Source organism: Aureobasidium pullulans, assembly GCF_000721785.1.
Source record: "Aureobasidium pullulans EXF-150 unplaced genomic scaffold scaffold_2, whole genome shotgun sequence".
NCBI classification, from domain to species: Eukaryota; Fungi; Ascomycota; class Dothideomycetes; order Dothideales; family Saccotheciaceae; genus Aureobasidium; species Aureobasidium pullulans.
The window spans coordinates 1,309,844-1,328,253 of NW_021941022.1; the positions used below are offsets into that span (position 1 = coordinate 1,309,844).

General features: G+C 51.4%; 8 protein-coding genes across 8 annotated transcripts; 4 read left to right on the top strand and 4 right to left on the bottom strand.

Moving 5' to 3' along the window:
• Positions 1-433: 433 nt before the first annotated feature.
• Positions 434-3,729, top strand: M438DRAFT_265153 (mitochondrial glycine dehydrogenase; the record flags this gene model as incomplete). Its single annotated transcript, XM_029899999.1, has 2 exons — positions 434-3,587; positions 3,641-3,729. 2 exons carry the CDS (start codon positions 434-436, stop codon positions 3,727-3,729), a joined length of 3,243 nt encoding a protein of 1,080 aa, XP_029764893.1.
• A 142-nt stretch (positions 3,730-3,871) lies between these two features.
• Positions 3,872-4,512, top strand: M438DRAFT_90718 (uncharacterized protein). Its single transcript, XM_029910387.1, has one exon. It carries the CDS (start codon positions 4,088-4,090, stop codon positions 4,427-4,429), a length of 342 nt encoding a protein of 113 aa, XP_029764894.1. The 5' UTR covers positions 3,872-4,087; the 3' UTR covers positions 4,430-4,512.
• A 1,455-nt stretch (positions 4,513-5,967) lies between these two features.
• On the bottom strand, positions 5,968-10,430 carry M438DRAFT_311258 (P-loop containing nucleoside triphosphate hydrolase protein). Its single transcript, XM_029902458.1, has 2 exons — positions 6,535-10,430; positions 5,968-6,476 (listed from the first exon to the last, which is right to left on the bottom strand). Exons 1-2 carry the CDS (start codon positions 10,331-10,333, stop codon positions 6,040-6,042), a joined length of 4,236 nt encoding a protein of 1,411 aa, XP_029764895.1. The 5' UTR covers positions 10,334-10,430; the 3' UTR covers positions 5,968-6,039.
• Positions 10,431-10,584: 154 nt separating this feature from the next.
• M438DRAFT_362001 (uncharacterized protein) lies at positions 10,585-11,650 on the bottom strand (the record flags this gene model as incomplete). Its single annotated transcript, XM_029907549.1, has 4 exons — positions 10,585-11,102; positions 11,150-11,223; positions 11,276-11,565; positions 11,618-11,650. The coding sequence occupies 4 exons, from the start codon at positions 11,648-11,650 to the stop codon at positions 10,645-10,647; spliced, it is 855 nt and encodes a 284-aa protein (XP_029764896.1). The 3' UTR covers positions 10,585-10,644.
• A 31-nt stretch (positions 11,651-11,681) lies between these two features.
• Positions 11,682-12,185, top strand: M438DRAFT_90852 (uncharacterized protein). Its single transcript, XM_029910388.1, has one exon. It carries the CDS (start codon positions 11,791-11,793, stop codon positions 12,079-12,081), a length of 291 nt encoding a protein of 96 aa, XP_029764897.1. The 5' UTR covers positions 11,682-11,790; the 3' UTR covers positions 12,082-12,185.
• Positions 12,186-12,868: 683 nt separating this feature from the next.
• M438DRAFT_342269 (AAA-domain-containing protein) lies at positions 12,869-15,377 on the bottom strand. The gene has a single exon (XM_029904715.1). It carries the CDS (start codon positions 15,298-15,300, stop codon positions 12,952-12,954), a length of 2,349 nt encoding a protein of 782 aa, XP_029764898.1. The 5' UTR covers positions 15,301-15,377; the 3' UTR covers positions 12,869-12,951.
• Positions 15,378-16,037: 660 nt separating this feature from the next.
• On the top strand, positions 16,038-17,240 carry M438DRAFT_265630 (uncharacterized protein; the record flags this gene model as incomplete). The annotated part of the gene is made up of 1 exon (XM_029900041.1): positions 16,038-17,240. One exon carries the CDS (start codon positions 16,038-16,040, stop codon positions 17,238-17,240), a length of 1,203 nt encoding a protein of 400 aa, XP_029764899.1.
• Positions 17,241-17,252: 12 nt separating this feature from the next.
• Positions 17,253-18,410, bottom strand: M438DRAFT_90910 (cell cycle control protein). Its single transcript, XM_029910389.1, has one exon. It carries the CDS (start codon positions 18,248-18,250, stop codon positions 17,264-17,266), a length of 987 nt encoding a protein of 328 aa, XP_029764900.1. The 5' UTR covers positions 18,251-18,410; the 3' UTR covers positions 17,253-17,263.

The following is an 18,410-nucleotide window of genomic DNA, read 5'->3' on the forward strand; positions in this document are numbered from 1 at the left end:
CTCCTTATCGTGCACGGCTAGGTGCGGGCGATCCACATTTTCGGGCCGGCTCCCGGCGTGAACGAGTCGTACGCCCTACAAAATCACCACATTTCGGAATAGAGTTCTTATCTGAAGGAGCACCAAGAAACTAAGGTGGCTCATGTTCCTGCATGTGGTGCCGTTTGGCGAGAGTGCAAGAAAAATTGTTGGCTTGCAGAAATCAATGACTCCTTCTGTTCTTTCTTCACATCCATCTCGTTGATATTGTTCCTTTGTTTCGTTTGCGGGTAAACCACTCGGGTGAAGCAAGCTTAAGCCGAGAGCTCGCGTCATACAGTTGTTCCCTCGAAGACGAGTACTCGTTCATTCTTTTTGCTTGACAGGTGAGAAGACCGCTACTTACTGCCCAGTGCTCGCACAAGGACTCTCGTCTGACAGGCACAAGTCCAAGATGCAGCAATCACTGGTCGCTGCCGCAAGGCTGAGATACGCTTCACTATCCCAAGGCACAGTCTCCTCTTTGACAAGCAGGCGATGCCTCAACCTGTCCGCTAGAAGACAACTACTCCAACCCAGCAAGCATGTCCGACCCACGCAGTTCAGATCCTTCTACTCGAGCACCGCTACCGACACTCAGTCACCCAGCGACGGCCATGCCCAGTCCACTCTCTTTGCGCCTCTGGACACTTTTGCGCGCAGACACATCGGTCCCTCATCCGATGACACTATTGAGATGCTCAAGGCTCTGGACCCTCCGGCAGAGTCTCTCGACGAGTTTGTGACCCAAGTTCTGCCCGCAGATATCCTATCATCTCGCGACCTCAAGATCGAAGGGCCCGCAGTCAAGGATAGCAAAGGTCAACCCGGTAAAGAGACGAGCTCAGAAGGCTTCTCTGAAAGCCAACTGATCGACAGACTGAGAGAGATTGCCAGTGGAAACAAGATCGTCAGAAGTTACATTGGATGCGGCTACGCGGGCACCCGTGTACCTGAAGTCATTAAGAGAAATGTCCTCGAGAACCCTGGCTGGTACACAAGTTACACTCCATACCAACCTGAGATTAGTCAGGGAAGATTGGAGTCCCTGCTCAACTTCCAGACCATGGTCTCTGACCTGACCGGCCTGGCCATCTCAAACGCATCTGTCCTCGATGAGCCCACCGCTGCTGCAGAGGCCATGACCCTTTCTATCAACGCTCTCCCCTCAGCTCGTCAAAAGCGCCCCAACAAGGTCTACCTTGTTTCGCACTTGTGCCACCCTCAAACCATTGCCGTACTGGCTTCCCGCGCCGAAGGCTTCGGGATCAAGATTGAGGTCGATGACATCCTCAAGGACGGAAGCAAGAGAGTGGAAGAGATTGGCGAAGACTTGGTTGGTGTTCTCGGCCAATACCCCGACACCCTTGGTGGTGTTCAGGACTTCAAGAACCTTTCCGAGAAGGTTCACAAGCTGAAGGCAACCTTCAGTGTGGCCACCGACCTTCTGGCTCTCACTGTTCTCACTCCCCCTGGCGAGTTTGGCGCAGACGTAGCCTTCGGAAACGCTCAGAGATTCGGTGTTCCATTCGGCTTCGGTGGCCCCCACGCAGCGTTCTTTGCCTGCAGCGAACAGCACAAGCGTAAGATTCCCGGTCGTCTCATTGGTCTTTCCAAGGATAGACTGGGTAACAATGCAGCTCGTCTGGCTCTTCAAACCCGCGAGCAGCACATTCGTCGTGAAAAGGCCACCAGCAACATCTGCACGGCTCAGGCTTTGTTGGCTAACATGAGCGCCATGTACGCTGTCTACCACGGACCCGAAGGCTTGAAGAGTATTGCCCACAGAGTCATCAACTCAACTCGTGTTGTTGCCGAGGCTGCCTCCAAGAGCGGATACACCATTGAGACCACTGGACCCTTGTTCGACACTGTCGTTATCTCTGGAGGTGCTATTGCTGGAAAGGCCGGTGACTTCGCTAAAGTGGCCGAGCAAGAATACAAGACCAACCTGAGAGTCGTTGACGAGAACCGTATCGGTATCACTCTGGACGAGACTGTCGAGAAGGAGGACATTCAAGCTATTATAGACCTGCTGGCTGGTGCCGCAAAGTCATCCCCCAAGCTCACCGTCGATTCACTGGCAAAGGACATTGGTCTCTCAGCTGAGGATGCTGCATCTCACGTCCCTGCCGAGCTTCGCAGGAAGACACCTTTCTTGACACACCCTGTCTTCAACACTCACCACTCTGAGACCAATATCCTCCGTTACATCCACCACTTGCAGTCAAAGGATCTTTCCCTGGTGCACTCCATGATTCCTCTCGGATCATGCACAATGAAGCTCAATGCTACCACGGAGATGGTACCCATCACCTGGCCCGAATTTTCGAACATCCACCCCTTTGCTCCTCCTGAGCAGGCCAAGGGATACGAAACTCTGATCAACGAGCTTGAAGCCGACCTTGCAGAAATCACTGGCTTCCACTCTGTCTCTTTGCAGCCCAACTCTGGTGCTCAGGGCGAGTTCACCGGTCTCCGCGTTATCCGCAAATACCTCGAGCAACAGCCCGGCAAGAAGCGTGATATCTGCCTGATTCCGGTCTCTGCCCACGGTACCAACCCTGCAAGTGCAGCTATGGCAGGTATGCGTGTTGTGACAATCAAGTGCGAGAGCGGTACCGGAAACCTGGACATGGCAGACCTGAAGGCCAAGTGTGAGAAGCACAGCGAGGAGCTTGGTGCCATCATGATCACATACCCTAGCACTTTCGGTGTGTTTGAACCTAAGGTTAAGGAGGCCTGCGATCTTGTTCACAAGAATGGTGGTCAGGTCTATATGGACGGTGCCAACATGAACGCTCAAATTGGTCTTTGCTCTCCTGGTGAGATTGGTGCTGATGTTTGCCACCTGAACCTTCACAAGACTTTCTGCATTCCCCATGGTGGCGGTGGTCCTGGTGTCGGTCCCATTGGTGTTGCAGAGCACCTCGCTCCTTTCTTGCCTGGTCATCCTCTGGTCAAGACTGGTGGTGAACAGGCCATCGCGCCTATCAGTGGTGCACCTTGGGGTAGCGCCAGCATCTTGCCCATCAGTTGGGCATATGTCAAGATGATGGGCGCTCGCGGTCTGACCCATGCCACCAAGATCACATTGTTGAACGCTAACTACATCCTGTCTCGTCTGCGCCCTCACTACCCCATCCTCTACACCAACGACAACGGCCGTTGCGCCCACGAGTTCATCCTCGATATTCGCAAGTTCAAAGAGACTGCTGGTATCGAAGCCATTGATGTTGCCAAGCGTCTGCAAGATTATGGCTTCCACGCACCCACGATGAGCTGGCCCGTTGCCAACACTTTGATGATCGAGCCCACCGAGTCAGAGAGCAAGGAAGAGCTCGACCGCTTCTGCGATGCTCTGATCTCCATACGCAAGGAGATTACTCTGGTTGAGGAAGGCAAGCAGCCCAAGGACGGCAATGTGCTCAAGATGGCACCTCACAGTGTCAAGGACATTGTCACCTCGGACTGGGAGTCGAGACCCTACACTCGCGAGACAGCAGCATATCCCCTGGCTTATCTCAAGGAGAAGAAGTTCTGGCCTACTGTTACCAGACTTGACGATGGTGAGTTGACTCTATCCTGTCATACGAACGTGAACACAACTAACAAGACACAGCATATGGTGACATGAACCTCTTCTGCACCTGCGCACCCGCTGAAACCTTCGAGGACATGACCGGTGCCGCTGCACCCATGCCCACCTAATCACTTTGTTCCTTTCCTCAGTTCTGCTTTAGCGATAGGTCTTCAACGACCTCCCATGCCTGACCCTATTTAGACGGTCAAGGCAAATTTGCATTCGGGCGGTGTTTTTTCTCTTCTGTTGTCACGAACTTTATGGCATCTTCAACGAGGCAGCGTTTGCTTTTCTTTTTCTTTTCGAGGCGGTAAAAATGTGGAGGAGTGGTTACTTTCTCAATGATTCAAATCAGGGCCAGCTTTTGATTTCTGCTCTTTGTTCTCACTTTCCCAATGTTTTCGTGCAGTGCGGCGGGGCAGTGTCGATGCTGGCTGATGCCTGGAGTTTTGAGCGAACGATGAGTGGAAGTGGCAGGTGCAGTGGATGATAACTTCCCTAAAGGATCCATCAACGCGCAGCAGCAGGCACCACCTGGCTCATTCCATTCGCACCTTGACCTGGTTTCTTCACTTTCTGATTCTCCATCAACACTCTCTCCTCCAACAATCCATCAACGAAAAATATCCTGTCTCACATCAAGTGCGCACACCCCATCCACCACCATCTTGTGCCCCTGTTGTCTCTCCCACACCACGCCCGCATCTCTGCGGAATCCTTCTGCCTTACATCAAGCCATGTCATCGCAATGGCCTTTCGAGGAGATTGACAGTGCGGATGAGTTTGAAATCCCACCCTCTCCTTCATCGCCCCTGCCGCGTCAACTAGTTTCTGCATTGCATCAAGACCTCAAGAACGACGACTCGGCTGGTGAGATCTCATCGATTACGAACACGGCTACTTCGGGACATACCATGCACACTGGTGGCACGTCTTTCCTGGACCTCCCATTGGAACTTCGCATCATGGTTTATGACCTTGCCATTCCCAACGACTACAGGTGGAATTTTCGCATGCCTGGAAAACCGAAAACGGTGGTGAAGGGTATCAATCTTCTGCGGTCCTGCAGACAGGTTCGTGCGGAGGTATCTGATCGTGTCTGGCGCCGCCTCTTGTCGATCGATTTCAATACCAGCTCGTTCAACATGAGGGCTGCAACGTCGGCTTTAAACGATTCAGCATTGGCGAAAATTCCTATCGTCAGACTTTCCATTACCATAGATCCGGACGCATTGTCATCATGTGGCGCAATTGATCTGACAGGGTTGTCGAGCTTCAAATCGCTATCTTCGCTTGTCCTAAACATCATGTGGATGAGCCCTAAGACACGCAAATCTTTTGAGCCATCCATTGATACAACGTTCTTCACGGGACTAGTCATCCAGACGATGACTCAGATTCCCCGACATAAACCATACGTCTACTGGACCCTGTACTACTACGATGAGTGCGATAGATTCCAAAGCTCTGATGTTCTCGAGGTCCTTGCCAGGAAATACAAGAGTCTACGCGGATTTGCCCACGAGTCTCAGACCGACAATCCTTGAACGAACCTGATCGAGGCCCCTGTAGGTCGTTTAGTCTATATACTCTACTTTACACGATACTGACCGCTACAGCCAAGATGAACCACGTCTGCTCGCACCACCACACCACTCTCCCACATGCACACCTGATACTACAACTTGCCCAACCAACACACCAGATACCGACACAGGAACAACGAAGATTGCTCTACCAAGCATCGATCAGATCCATGGAGGAATAGGGAGGACATTGTAGCTCTTGCTGTTTCACAATGCCACCATGAAGAGGAGAAGCTATAGTCCAAATATCTTGCTTGGGACCGTGGTCACGAAAATTGCTGTAGCTTTCACCTCAAAGCATCATCACGAATCCTACTTGCTGCTTGTCTCTGCCCTAGTCATACTATGCTCCCTTGCCAATGTGTTTGTGAATGGTACTGCGATGTTGCAAGGCGATTGAGCGATTGTAGCATCGTGAACTTCAAGCTCTAAGATGGATACGTCTGGAGACAGGCTCGTTATCGTTCCTTGTCAGCGATCATCAAGAGTTGCATAACTAGCAGGGCCGTCGATGAACTTGTAATCGGGACTCAGCAAACGGCTTAAACATACACAGCATGCAACCTCCCCGTGTGCTAACATCTGTCACTTCCAGCCATCTCCTGCGGCCACGCCTGGAGTCGTCCGGCCTGTAAAAATGCACAATGATTTTCAGATCGGTATAGTCGTCCGCAGAGAGGCGCTAAATACCACGCTCTCAGGGGAGGCCACCCCTGACAATGCCGAAATTGTGCTGTTCTATAGTTGTACGCGTGACAAAGTTTAGCACACGGGGAGGAAGTGGTATGAAGAATCGTCTGTTGTCCACATTCTATACAAGAAAATGCTTTTCCACGCTAATATTCCGTGACTTTACGTCATCTCCACATCCTCCTCCTCCCCGCCAACCCCCTCATCCTCAGCATAAACCTCTTCCTCCTCCATCTCAACATCCTGAACCGCACTGACCGGCGGCAAAATTCCCTCCCCCTTCTTGATAGCTTCAACCTTTGCCTTTGTCATCTCAAACACATATTGTCCCAGATGTTCAACTCCTTCCATTTCCGCAGTGTTACCTGCATCTTCTACACTTATTTGGGTTGGGAACATTTCGCCCGTTGAAAGAGTGAGGGCAGCAGGACGGGATAGCAGGGAAGAAAAGGCGGTGGCTAGGTCGGGGGTAGAGGTGAAGACGGAGCGGCGGCCTAGGATGTAGAGACCTAGACGGGCGCGGGAGAGTGCGACGGTTAAGCGGCGGATGTCGCGGAGGTAGCCCGGACGTGATGTGCGTGTCAGGGAAAGAATGATGTCTGTGTTCGTGTCAGTAACTGATTCAAAGGCAGAGAAGTGGAAGAAAGGGCGACTTACAATCATTCTGCTCGCCCTGGTATTTGTCCACCGTGCTGACTTTGCCGGGTAGACCAAACATACGGTTGTTTTGACAGCGGTGCTTGAGTACGTCTCTGACCAGTGCTCTCTGACCAGCATAAGTAGTGAGGATACTGATCTTCTCTGCTGGATAGCCGAGCAGTCTCATGTACATGTAGATAGCAACCGCGTACTCGGCCTCGCCCAAATTCTGGATGAAATGCGGCGAAGGTTCAGTCTCGCCTTTGCCCTTGTAGTCAGGCACATCGATGAACTGGTAATCAAACGCAAATCCAGCGTTGGCCTGAAGGAATTGTGGTGACAAGGTAACAAGCGGCAGGTTACCCAAAGTAGGGTATCGCCACTTGTAGAGCTCTGCAAGACTAGGTCTAGCACGGCCTTGCTGATCGAGCACAATTTTCGGCACTCCCAACCTCACCAGCCTCAAAAACAGACTCTGCTCCAAATTTGCATACTGGCGGAAGGCCAAGTTTTGCACAATGGGGCTGTTCTGGAGATGATCGCCAACCAACACCACACGTTGCAATTTCATCTCGCCATCACGAGGTTTTTGCAGTGCGAGTGGGATGAAGTTTTCGATCTCGGTGACTTGCGCGGCTTCTTCCATAATTATGTTGTCGTAACGGAAGCCTAGATCGGCAATCTCTTGCCGGCGCATAGCTGCATGGGTGGATGTCATTGCGATAATTCGGGCTTCCTTGATCAAGAGGTAGTTGGCCTTGTCGCGGGCTGTGCGGAGGATTTCAAAAGGACGGGTGTCGGCGAGAGAGGCGAAGATGTGATCGAGGTGGTTGTTGCAGCCAGATGCAACGTCGACTAGTTCTTCACGAGAAGCTGTAGCAGGGAAAAGAGGCTGCGGGGCGTTTGAGAAATAGGCGTGGAAGGGGAAGGTGTCGATGATTGCTTGAGGGTCAGCACCCGCATTGACAGCGTCCCAGTATTTCGTCCAAGCGGGCTTGACATATACTTGGTTGAAGTAGTCGGCGGTTTCGCATGTGCTGCCATGAGCACCAGGAGCACTGATGCTAGCAGCCAATCGAGTGACCTCATGCAAATGAATCGCAGCATTCTCCATGAAGGACTCGACACGACCATGCTTACTATAGCTTGCCTCAGTCTCGAGTTCCTCCTCACCATGACCAAGTCTGAGAAGATGACGCTCGTCAATGTCAAGAGCTGTGATCTTCTGGAAGAGCTGGTTAAGTGCCTGATTGCTGTGGGCAACAAGTAATGTGCGTTGTTCGGGGAAGTTGTGGTAGATGTTGTTTATGATTTGTGTTGCGACATCGGTTTTGCCAGTGCCGGGGGGTCCAACGATGACTGTCAGACCTGGTTGGGTACCGGATGTGATGGCCTCAATTTGTGTGGGAGTGAAACGAACACCATTCAGCTTAGGAGCATCGACAGGGTACGGACCAGGATTGGCAGGCTTGTAAGTTCCAACCTTGACAGACTCTGCAGCGGAAGCGGGAGCTGCTTCGATTTGCTCGCGCTTGCGTCTCTTGCTAGGTCTGGCCTCAGTCGGTGGCGCTGCCGAGGTCTCGAGGACATATGGTGGCGGGAAGCTAGAGTTGAGGTTTGCGTCTGGCTCTACGGTCTTTCCTGGCAACGACTCAATCAGGTGTTGCCAGTCGAGGAATGTGTCGCGGTAGTCAATCGAGTTCAGTCTATTGGGCAGACGCTGATATGTTGCAGCAGCTGGATCACTGTAGCCGAGGAACACCTCTTGCAGCCATTGAGGAGCAGGAACATCAGACAAGGCAAGGTGCTTGATCGAGTCCAGGATAGGCTTAAAATTGTTCTCCCGACCCTGACGTCGTACAAGCAGGTTGATGCTTTCAAGAATATCCGGCTTGCCTTTGTCTGTACGTTCCTTGTCTTGTTGGTATGCGACAGGGTCAAGTCGGAGCAATAGTCTACGTTGACGGCCGCCTCTTGAAGCCGCGCCGTTAGTCTGAGCTTGAGGCTGGTCTCGCAGCATACGACCATTTTCGTCAAGCACTTGGATGACTTCGGCAGAACGGACATGCTTGACACCATGTCTGTCTGCTAAATCGGGCGATTCTGATCCACCGTTACTGAACACTGATGTCGTGTCACCGACTTGGACAGATACCAAGAATACAATATCACCAGAACGTAACGTCTCCCAATCCTTGCGGATGTTGGGACCTAAGCGGCCAACGTCAAGAGTTACTTCAACCTCGACTTTCGAAGGGTGCAGTTCAGAAACCTTGGCGGGTGCAACATCGATGACAGCAGGTTTCGTGATGGGTATGGCCATCTTCGAAAAGCCGTCGAATTTGGTTGCTGGTCCAGCCTTTCTCGGTTGTAGCCTCTTGACAGTATCTTCGATGTCTTTGCGGATCTGATAAAAGGCTTCCGCTCTGTACAACACAAAGGATCGCCACAAGAAGTCTCCCATGGTCAAATACTGAAGATTCAGCTTCGGGATAGCCAAGGGCCTAGTTCCGTTGTAGCTCTCGTTGCGGACAAAGGCAGAATCGTAAATGGTGGTTTCGGTAGGAACAACGGCCATATTTTGCATGGTCTGCTGATACATAGGCAGAGATTCGTGAGCAGAAAGTAGTATTTCCATGTAGAAGGTACGATCCCGCGTGACGAGAGTCGAGCTAGGATAGTCGGTCCGGAAGCCGAGCAGACGGCATAGTTCAGTGACCTCGTCGTCGGACAAAGAACCCAAATGTCCCTGCAGATCCTCTCTTGTGGCTAATGAGGCAAAATTGGCAAGCACCAAAATCTTCAACTTGTCCTGGAAATGCTTGAATGAGACTCTCTGTAACTTGGTCAAAGCGGCATGATGTTGTTGATCAAATTCCAAAGGAGTGTACTGTCGGCCACTGTGGTCCTCGATGGGGAAGTTGGTGTAGTGTTGAAGAAGGTTGTAGAGATCACGCAAGAGAGCATTGTCCTCATCGGCGTACATTGGTGACAGCTTGATGACGGACAGTGTGTTGAGGTCTTGCAGCAGAGTGTTGACAAAACGCCTAGTGGGCAATTGACTCTGCAAGTCGGACAGCAATTCGACGAAGCGTTCGCAGTAAAGGACGTTGTCCGAACGGGATTTGGCAGTCGTGTCGTACAAGCGGTCGAAGAAGTCGAGGGTCAAGGAATACAGCCATGACCTCTCAAAGCGCAGACGAGCCTGTGTAGGAGCGTCTGAGCCCTCGTATCTCTTGTTTGCAGCCCTCCAAGCCTTTTGCAGTTGTACAGCCTTTTCCAAATGACCATCTCTTGCTTCGTCGCTGTGCAGATTGTGCCAAACGGCAATGTTGACCAGAGGAGCGCATTCTTTTCTGACGATACCGCTGTCGAGCGATTGGTATGCGATGATGATGAAGGTAAGGAGGTGAGTTCGTAGGGTGGTTGCGATGGATGTGTCGATGGTCATGGACAGTACGCGGCGGAACAGCGACGAGAAGTTGTCCGATTGTTGTTGGAAGCAGTCCCATACAGCGAGACCTTCGCGACGCTTCACATTGACCAGCATGGCCAGCAGCAGGACGTGGTGGTTCGAGGCATCGTCCGTGTATCCCGGCCAGAGGTACAACTCCAACAGCTGCAATTGTTCCAGCAACAGCAACGATGAAAAGTCCTCCTGCTCCAGCGGTGCCCACAGCTCCTTCTCAATGACATCGCGCTGGACCTTTGGCTGCTTGGTCTTGTTCAGCCAGTGCTTGCGCGCCAGCTGGGCGTAGTGGTTGTCGCCAGTCAAGTCGTCTACCGTCGGGCGGCTGTTTGCTTGTACGTCGGCCATGATTGATGCCACTATCTCATTCTATAGCTTGACGCGACCCTTCCTAGATGGTTACAAGGGCCAGAAGATGTGATTCCGAGTAGCACCTGCCTTGTCGCGTTTGTTGCTATCAAGTCGAAACTTCTTGAACTCAGCATCCCCAGAATCGCGCCAAGTCCATTGACGTGCATGGCTCAAGCTTCTACCTTTTCTACTTGCATACCACTCGCTCCTTCCTTCTAGACTTCTAGACTTGGTTATTAATTGTCATTAGAAGTGCGATCCTGCTCGCTGTCTAGTTGTTCATAAACTCATCAAACAGACATTGCCCATTACACCGACATAACTCCAGCTTTTTCATCCTTCACCTCCAGATCGCTCCGGATGTAGCTGCCCGGCAGCCTACCCATTCTTCCTAGACTCGTCTTGAGCACTCCTGTCGTGAACACCAACGGACTTCTCCAGATAGCTCCCTCTTCGTCCTTCTCCGACAGCCCTGTCTCCACCTTGTGTCGAGTCTCGCCCGCAAACATTGGCTTCATGTGCCCATACACTGTCTCCCAATCCTTCTTTCGTACTTGGTAGAGTTCATGGAAGATACCAACGTGAGGGTATTTGGCTGCGTGCTTGGCCCACCAAGTCAGCGACTTGCGATGAAGCGGCCCAGTTGCATAGGCTTGCACAGCCTCGGACGTCTTGAAGTACATGATCGATACTGTCTCGTTGTTTGTGGCCGACTCGGCTCCGACAAGACTTCTGGAGCCCAAAAATCCGTGTTCTTCAGCATTGTCTGGCAGCGGTAAGTGACTTGCTGTTTCGCGGATTTGAGCAACTTACTCTTGATCTCTTGAATCATGCTCGTGAATTGTTCACCCAGCTCTTTGTAGCCTGGTGCGAGTAGTCCAAGGGGGCTTCATGAATGATCAGTATCTGACAATCAAGCTCGGAGCACTCTGAACATACTGATTGACTTTCGACCCAATGATGAACACACATATATCCGAGTCCGCAGGTGTCTCTGCATCGCCGTCTGTTTCTCCAGGGATTTGAGCAGATACATGCTCCATAATCACACCATCCAGGTAGTGGTTATGCTTGAGGCCAGTCTTGATGGCGTAGGCATCCGCCACACGATACAGTAACAGACATGCCGCCGGTAGAAAAGCCATACGGCCGAGCACCGAAAAGGCGATCGATTGGAAGAGGGCACCAATGGCTAACCATGTTGATATGGTGAAGTTATCTCTGAAGAGCTGGATTCTGTGTTAGTCCCAAGCATGCATCTTGAATAGCGTGCAGACTCACAAGAAGCGTGTTGTTTCGCTTGCCTGCAGACATCTTGCTTGCGTTGACAGTCATATCGAGAACACACTGCTACCAAACCAGCACAGCAGCAGTAAAGATACTTATAAACAGCCTTACTTCGCTACCCAGATTGATCACAATATCAAGAAAGGGTAGACATCCACCGACGGCTCATGAGATGTGCCGTATCACGGATCAGCTTATATAAATACCCCCATCCCAACATCAAAAGATGTGCCGCAGGGGGGGCATGCTGTCATTTTCTGTATCACTACCATTTTCTCATTGCAGCCTTGTTTTTATTGTCACTCTTTAGTGGCTGGCTGTCTTCTTTCGGCATCGCAACCGCGGGGTCTTTCTTTGTACCACGTCAGCAGAGCGCATGTGCATTCCTGAAGGATTGCGATCGTGATGGAAAGCTGTCATGCTCGAATGTCTTCACCACACGGACTTGCCGAATGTGATGGCAGTCGAATAGTTTGCGTCCGTCTCTCGCCTATCTTAAGAGGCACAGATGAGGCACGTAACAAACCCAGCCCTATGGTTGCCGAGATGAGAACTTGTCGGGACTTGATAGTGTTCACTATCTAATAGATTGAGGAGTTCGTAAGTCTTCTCATCATAGGTTGTTTATATACGTTCGCTTGGCAGACCTCGTCTCTCGCAATTGTGTCTGGAACAGGAAACTGCTTTTTAGACATTCATGCGAATGGGAGTATTACTGTACTGTGGAAGCCCGATGACCCATGAGTTGAAACGCCCTTGCGTTCGGTGGCTGTTCCGATGTACTTTGTCACTTCGATCGCACGTGCTGGGGGGCTTGCCGGGTGTTTGACATATACAAGTACGCCTCGACACTCTCATACTCTCAGGGCTCTGCGACGTGATCAGGGTAATGTTTCGTCGCTTCTCTTAAGGACAACGTAGTATATACTCTAGCTCAACACTGAGAATATCGGGACTGACCACAGTGGCAATGAAACATACCACGTGCTGACGCAAGCAAGCTGAGAAGATCTCAACCAAACAGGCATACCTAACAACAATCACCATGTAGCTCTCTTACAAACGCATCAAAATTTAACATCCCAGCTCCAAAGACCGCCTTTAAAACACCTGTACAAAGTCACGATATTATCCAAACCACTCGCTGAGTCCAGTGAGAGCCCATTTTTTTCAAGCTTTCTCTGGACATCTCTCCAATTTCAAAATCATTCTGCATTGCAGCAGCCTATTCTGTGAGCCCATACGCGGGTGGGGATATCAGATTTTCATTATGTCTTTCTCACTAGCTATAGTATCTGTATCGAAGCAAATCATCTTTCTCTCTCCCTCTACAACTTCTTGGTGAGCCCATCACGCCAATGCTCATAACCTTCGGTCATTTCTGGTGTGATCCTGCGTACTGCGGTAGCTAGGGCTGTATCGAAATCTGGTTTTGAGACTTTCATGAGCTCGTCGATGGCTCCCTGGTCAACTACATCAGCATCGCGTGGTTGGGTGACGATTTCGACCCTTCTACGCATGGCGGCTCTGCAAGCATTCAAGCAGATCTCGACGATTTCAGCGCCTGAGAAGCCTTCCGTACGCTCCGAAAGGTCTTCAATGTCGACATCATCAGCGAGCGGTACGCTGCGCGTACGGATGCGCAATATCTCCTTGCGAGCCGATTGCGACGGCGGAGCGATATAGATAAGGCTGTCGAAGCGGCCTGGTCTCAATAGAGCAGGATCAAGGACCTCTGGCTTATTGGTAGCTGCCAGTACTAGCACGCCCTTGAGACTCTCGATACCGTCCATTTCGTTGAGCAGGGTGGTAAGCACGTTCAAGCCTTTTGTGCCTGAGGAATCGCGCTCTGAGCCAATAGAGTCAATTTCATCGAAGAAAATGATACTTGGGGCAGCTGCGCGCGCCTTCCTAAACACCTCGCGCACCGAGCGCTCGGATTCACCGACGTACATTGACGTCAATTCAGCGCCCTTTACGGCAATGAAGTTAAGGCCGGACTCGGTCGCGACTGCCTTGGCTGTCAAAGTCTTAGAGCAACCAGGAGGACCATAGAACAGGATACCCTTTTGAGGTGTAAGGCTCAGAGCCTGCATGTGCTCTTCGAATTTGAGAGGCCACTCGACGACCTCATTCAGCGTTTTCTTGACATCGCCCGAACCTCCGATATCTGACCATAGAACTTTGGGTGTTTCGAGGAAGATCTCGCGCATGGCTGTGGGTCTGACTTCAAGCAGAGCTTTTTCGTAATCGGCGAGCGTCACTTGGAGATCCGCATCATCATCTGTGTCAGCGGTGCGTGGTCTGTCGTCAATACTGCAGTTCTCCATGCCATTGACAAGGGTTCTCTGAGATTGTGATTCGTCGTCGGTACGTTGAATTGGGAGCCAGTTTGTCGTCGTATCCTGATGCCTGTCGAGAGCATGCTCGAGAGCGTTGTTGAAGAGAGCTTCAAGATCCTGGCCGACGAAGCCATGGGTACGCTCTCCGATGGCTTCGGCGAGCTCAGCAGTGCCGGTTTCCCCTTGCATGACCTTAAGGATCTGGATGCGTGCTCTCATATCAGGGATCGGTATTTCGATCTCGTAGCGGAGGCGTCCAGGTGTGCGCAAAGACTTGTCGATATCGTTGGGATTGTGTGCGGCAGCCACGACCAAGACGTGTGTGTTTCGTAGCCTATCAAGCTCGGCGACCAAAGCTGGCGCGAGGTTGCCTACGGTAAAATCGCGTTGCTGTGTACCAGCGATTGACTCGAGGTTATCCATGATAACCAGACTGGGCTGATGTGCTACTGCTTCAGCGAACAGGTTGCGGACAGAAACTTGGTTCTTGCTAGTCGTTCCAGCAAGCGCGCTCTGGTCGATTCTGACGACCTTCTTCCAGGGTGCTTGTGTGAGATGATTGAGTAGAAGTGTTTTGCCAGTTCCTTCGGGGCCATAGAGAAGGATACCTCCATTGCGCTGAACTTGAGGTGGCAGTCTCTTGCCTCTGATGTCGCCAATCAACCGTGACAGACGCTTGTTGAGAAGCTCAATTTGCTTGTTCAAACCACCAATTCCCTCAGAGGTCACAGCGATCGAACGTGTAATAGGCGCTTCGGGAGTTACTTCAGATTCCTCGTCTTGAAGAGCGATCTGACTCCTGTCATCGAAAACGTACAAGCCTGTGGCTGCGGTGGCTTCGCTGGATTCGATGTGTTCAATAAGGAAGCGTTTTCTCAGACCTTTGCGTGACGAGGCCTCAAATGCCACACCGGTCGTGATTGCCTCGACATTACCCAAAGCCATACCACAACGCCATTTCCAGCTCTTGTCATCCTTGGTAAGGTCGATTTTGTCGTTATCAGACACATCGATGACAACAACCCGGTCTGCATGAGCAATTTTACCATTGTTAATTTTCTTGATGGTGATTTGGCTACCAAGCTTGCATCCGAAGGAGTCACGCATGGGCTCGGACAGTTTTACCGGATGAAGTTGAGGCTTTTGACTGGTATCCAGAGATCTCCAAGCAATGCCGACTGCAGATGAACCATCGCCTGAATGCAGAGTGCAAAGTTCGCCTAACTTCAGGCCGAGGAGATCCAGATCTTTTGCGGTAAGGTGGACGCGAAAGGCTCCGTCTAATGAACTCGTAGGAGGCGACGGCCTAACAGTGAATGCCGTGGGCTCGGACATGGCGCCAGTGTTCTCGTTAATTTTTTTGTTTGGTTGCAAAAGAATTTTGTAAAGATTCAGGTATGGAAGTCTTGGCTTAGTCAGCCGCTGATGGATGGTCAAGTGAGTCAGTGTCAAGGTAGAAACAATGGTTTGGATCAGATGGGGTTATTAGTTTGGAGTTTCTATGAGTAGTAGGACAAGAACTAGACAGAATTGAGCGATTGATGCATGGCACGATGAGAGCTTCTTGCTGTCCATGTGCAGTGATAGGCCAAAGTCATCGGAAACGACAAGAGCGGTGGTCATAAATTGTCAGAATCTCACTACAATCTCATTCTCTTCGGACATGACAGGAAACTTGCAAGCTGATTGGACTCAGAGTGTTTTCTGCCTAGTCTGCTGCCTGTTCCGATGCCAATTATTTGGCAAGTTGAGTTCATTACTACTCGAGCACAGCAGCCAGCATCGGTTTCAAGGTTGCTGAGTCAGCAAAAATTGCGGGCAAGACGGAGGTCAGTGGAATTCACATGCAAGCGACGCAGCTCTCGGCTCGAGGCCAAACCAGCAAACGATTGGACCTGCGACAATTGATGCCGTCGGCGCAACAAGTGCGTCTGCGAGCGTCATGCCTGAGATGGCTCCCTCGTGAGAGCAGACGCTACAGGACTTCCCGGGAGTTGACCCGCCCTTCGTTTCTACAATCTGAAACCAATGGCACTTCATCCGAGGGAACGAAGAATCAAAGCCCCGAAGATATGAACCAAACAAAGGGCGGGACACGAGTAGAGGAAGCGAAGAAACCTTCATTGCTGGAGGAACTGTTTCCCGAAGAAGCAAAACCCAAATCTCAAGGACCGAGTCGACCAAAGGAGCGTGACATCCCTCGACTAGACATCCGCTCGTCGCTACCCAAACCTGCGACACAAAGGCCAGAGCAGCGCGAGCCTAGGAAGAAGCTGGAAAGTGACAACTGGTGGAACCGGGCGACTGAGACTGCAGCAGAGCCGTCGCCGGTGCGAGGAGGGAAAAGAAGAAGTCATGGTGTTGGTGGTGTGCTCATGCTGCGCAACGCGAGCAAGACACTGGTCGAGGACGATTTCACAAGATTGATTCCTCAAGGTCTACATATCGAAGGTTGGGCTTTGGATCAGGCCGACATTGTCAAGGTCGTCCCTGGCCGCAACACGAGTACTTTGGAGCGAGCCAACTTCTACTTCATACTGTTCAGCACACGAGCCGCCATGAACGCCTATCGCACCCATGTCCTACAACTGCATTCGCTTGCCGCAAGACATGTTCAATCCAGTCTCATATCACCTATACCCCCGCCGCCAGGATATCATCTAAACGGACATGATGTCGATGCTTTATTACAGAGCTACACCCTCGTCCCTCCATCCCGTATGATGCGTCTTCTACCTTTGCCAATGTCCGTGTCACCTTCAATAGTCGACATCATCCAAAACCTGGGATACCCGGATGTCGTCAAAGGTCCTCTCAGGAAGCCATACGTTGTCATGATACGCCTTGAAGGCCCACAGCTGCCCATCACCATGATCAAAGGTGTCTTGAGCAGAGTGGAGAGAGAACGAAGGATTCCATGGAACCGCGACTTTGGCGACTTATCATACCATACCTGGGAGCCAAAGCCAAAGAACATCTCGCCCTTAGACGAGAGGACAAGGCTGGACAAGAATGGAGACGACGAAGGTAACAGCAACGAAATTGAGGAGATTGCCGAGATGGATAGAGATGCGAAGGGCGGCGAAGAAGGAAGCGATCGGCCAGGCAGACGTGAAAGACGCAAGCCTCGATGCTCCTATCTCTTTGGCTTTGATAGTGAGGATGCCGCTCTCACTTTTGTGCAATACTGGCATCGAAGACCGCTTGACATGGCCGAAGTCAACTACGCCAACGACGAGATAGCTCCTGTAGTCGATGCAGAATTGTTGTGGTAATAGAATTGAGTGTCATAAAGCGTCTATTCGTCCATCTGCCATGCGTATTGCAAGTCCTTGATGTTCTGCTGTTGGTTGCGTGCCTCGAACCATCTCTTCTCGAAGCCAATACTGCGGTCCACGCCATCCCATCGATATCCTGGTTTGATGCCATAACGGTTCGGCTCGAATGCACCTGTGTATGTCTTCTTCCTTCCTTTTGTGCCCTTGGATCCCTTTGTGGTGGTGCCTCTGCTCAAGAAAGCCAATGCTGGGTCGTTCCATCGCTCTTGCTCTTTCTGCTCATCATTGAGCTGACGATCATCCGCATAGCGACTGAGTGACATGGTCTTTGCCTTCTCCAGCTCTTTCATACGTGCCTCCTTCTCCCTCTTCTGCACGTCACCTCGTCTGTTCTCGGCCTCTTCTGCTTTCCTGCGTTCTTCCTCATCGGCTTGACGTCGCAATTCGGCGCGCTTTATGGCGACGTTGATTATGCGACCCGAAGCATCACGGTAGATAGTTTCTTGTGCTTTTCCAGTGGGATCCATACCCATCTCTTGCATTGCCCTCTTCTCCTCGCGCTCCTTCCTCTTCAAGGCCTTTGTGACCTGTTCGGCTGTCTGCAGACCTGCCATTGCACCTGACGCCATTGTTGGACCGGAGTAATCCATGTCTTCGTCCTCTCCTACGACCGCGGGCGCATCTTCATCTTCCGCATTGCGTGCTTGAGTCTCGGCAGCGGCGTCGGCCAGGATCGCATCGGCTGCAGCTTGCTCGTTGTTGCTGGGAGCAGCCTTTCCAAAAGTTTTCCATGTTGTTGTTCGTTTGCTGATGTTGGCGCCTCCGGGTATGATCATAGGGGTATCTTCATCATCGTCGTCGCGGTTCCGTGATTTGCTCATGCCGCTGACATCGTCGTCGGCGATGATTAGGCCAGCATCTTCGGCATTCTTTCTCTTGCGCTTCTTGCCCTTTGATGATTTGTCGGCGGATAGATAGTTTTGCGCCAGGTAGTCGGCAAGACCCATGTTGGCGATATGAATGTTCTTGTGTTCCTGTCCGCCGACTCAAAGGATGGTGATCACTTTCTCGAATCTTGGCGTTACATGCGCGCGGCGGGGCTGGTCCATATCACAACTATTCATGTTGCTTCACGAAACCTTGACATGTGAAAGAACATACATGCTG

Coding starts and splice junctions, on each gene's coding strand:
- M438DRAFT_311258 (XM_029902458.1), bottom strand. CDS start 10,333: ATGGCCGACGTACAAGCAAACAGCCGCCCGACGGTAGACGACTTGACT. Junction 6,477..6,534: donor CCAGGGCGAGCAGAATGATT/GTAAGTCGCCCT, acceptor ACACGAACACAG/ACATCATTCTTTCCCTGACA.
- M438DRAFT_90910 (XM_029910389.1), bottom strand. CDS start 18,250: ATGGGTCTTGCCGACTACCTGGCGCAAAACTATCTATCCGCCGACAAA.
- M438DRAFT_90852 (XM_029910388.1), top strand. CDS start 11,791: ATGAGATGTGCCGTATCACGGATCAGCTTATATAAATACCCCCATCCC.
- M438DRAFT_90718 (XM_029910387.1), top strand. CDS start 4,088: ATGATAACTTCCCTAAAGGATCCATCAACGCGCAGCAGCAGGCACCAC.
- M438DRAFT_342269 (XM_029904715.1), bottom strand. CDS start 15,300: ATGTCCGAGCCCACGGCATTCACTGTTAGGCCGTCGCCTCCTACGAGT.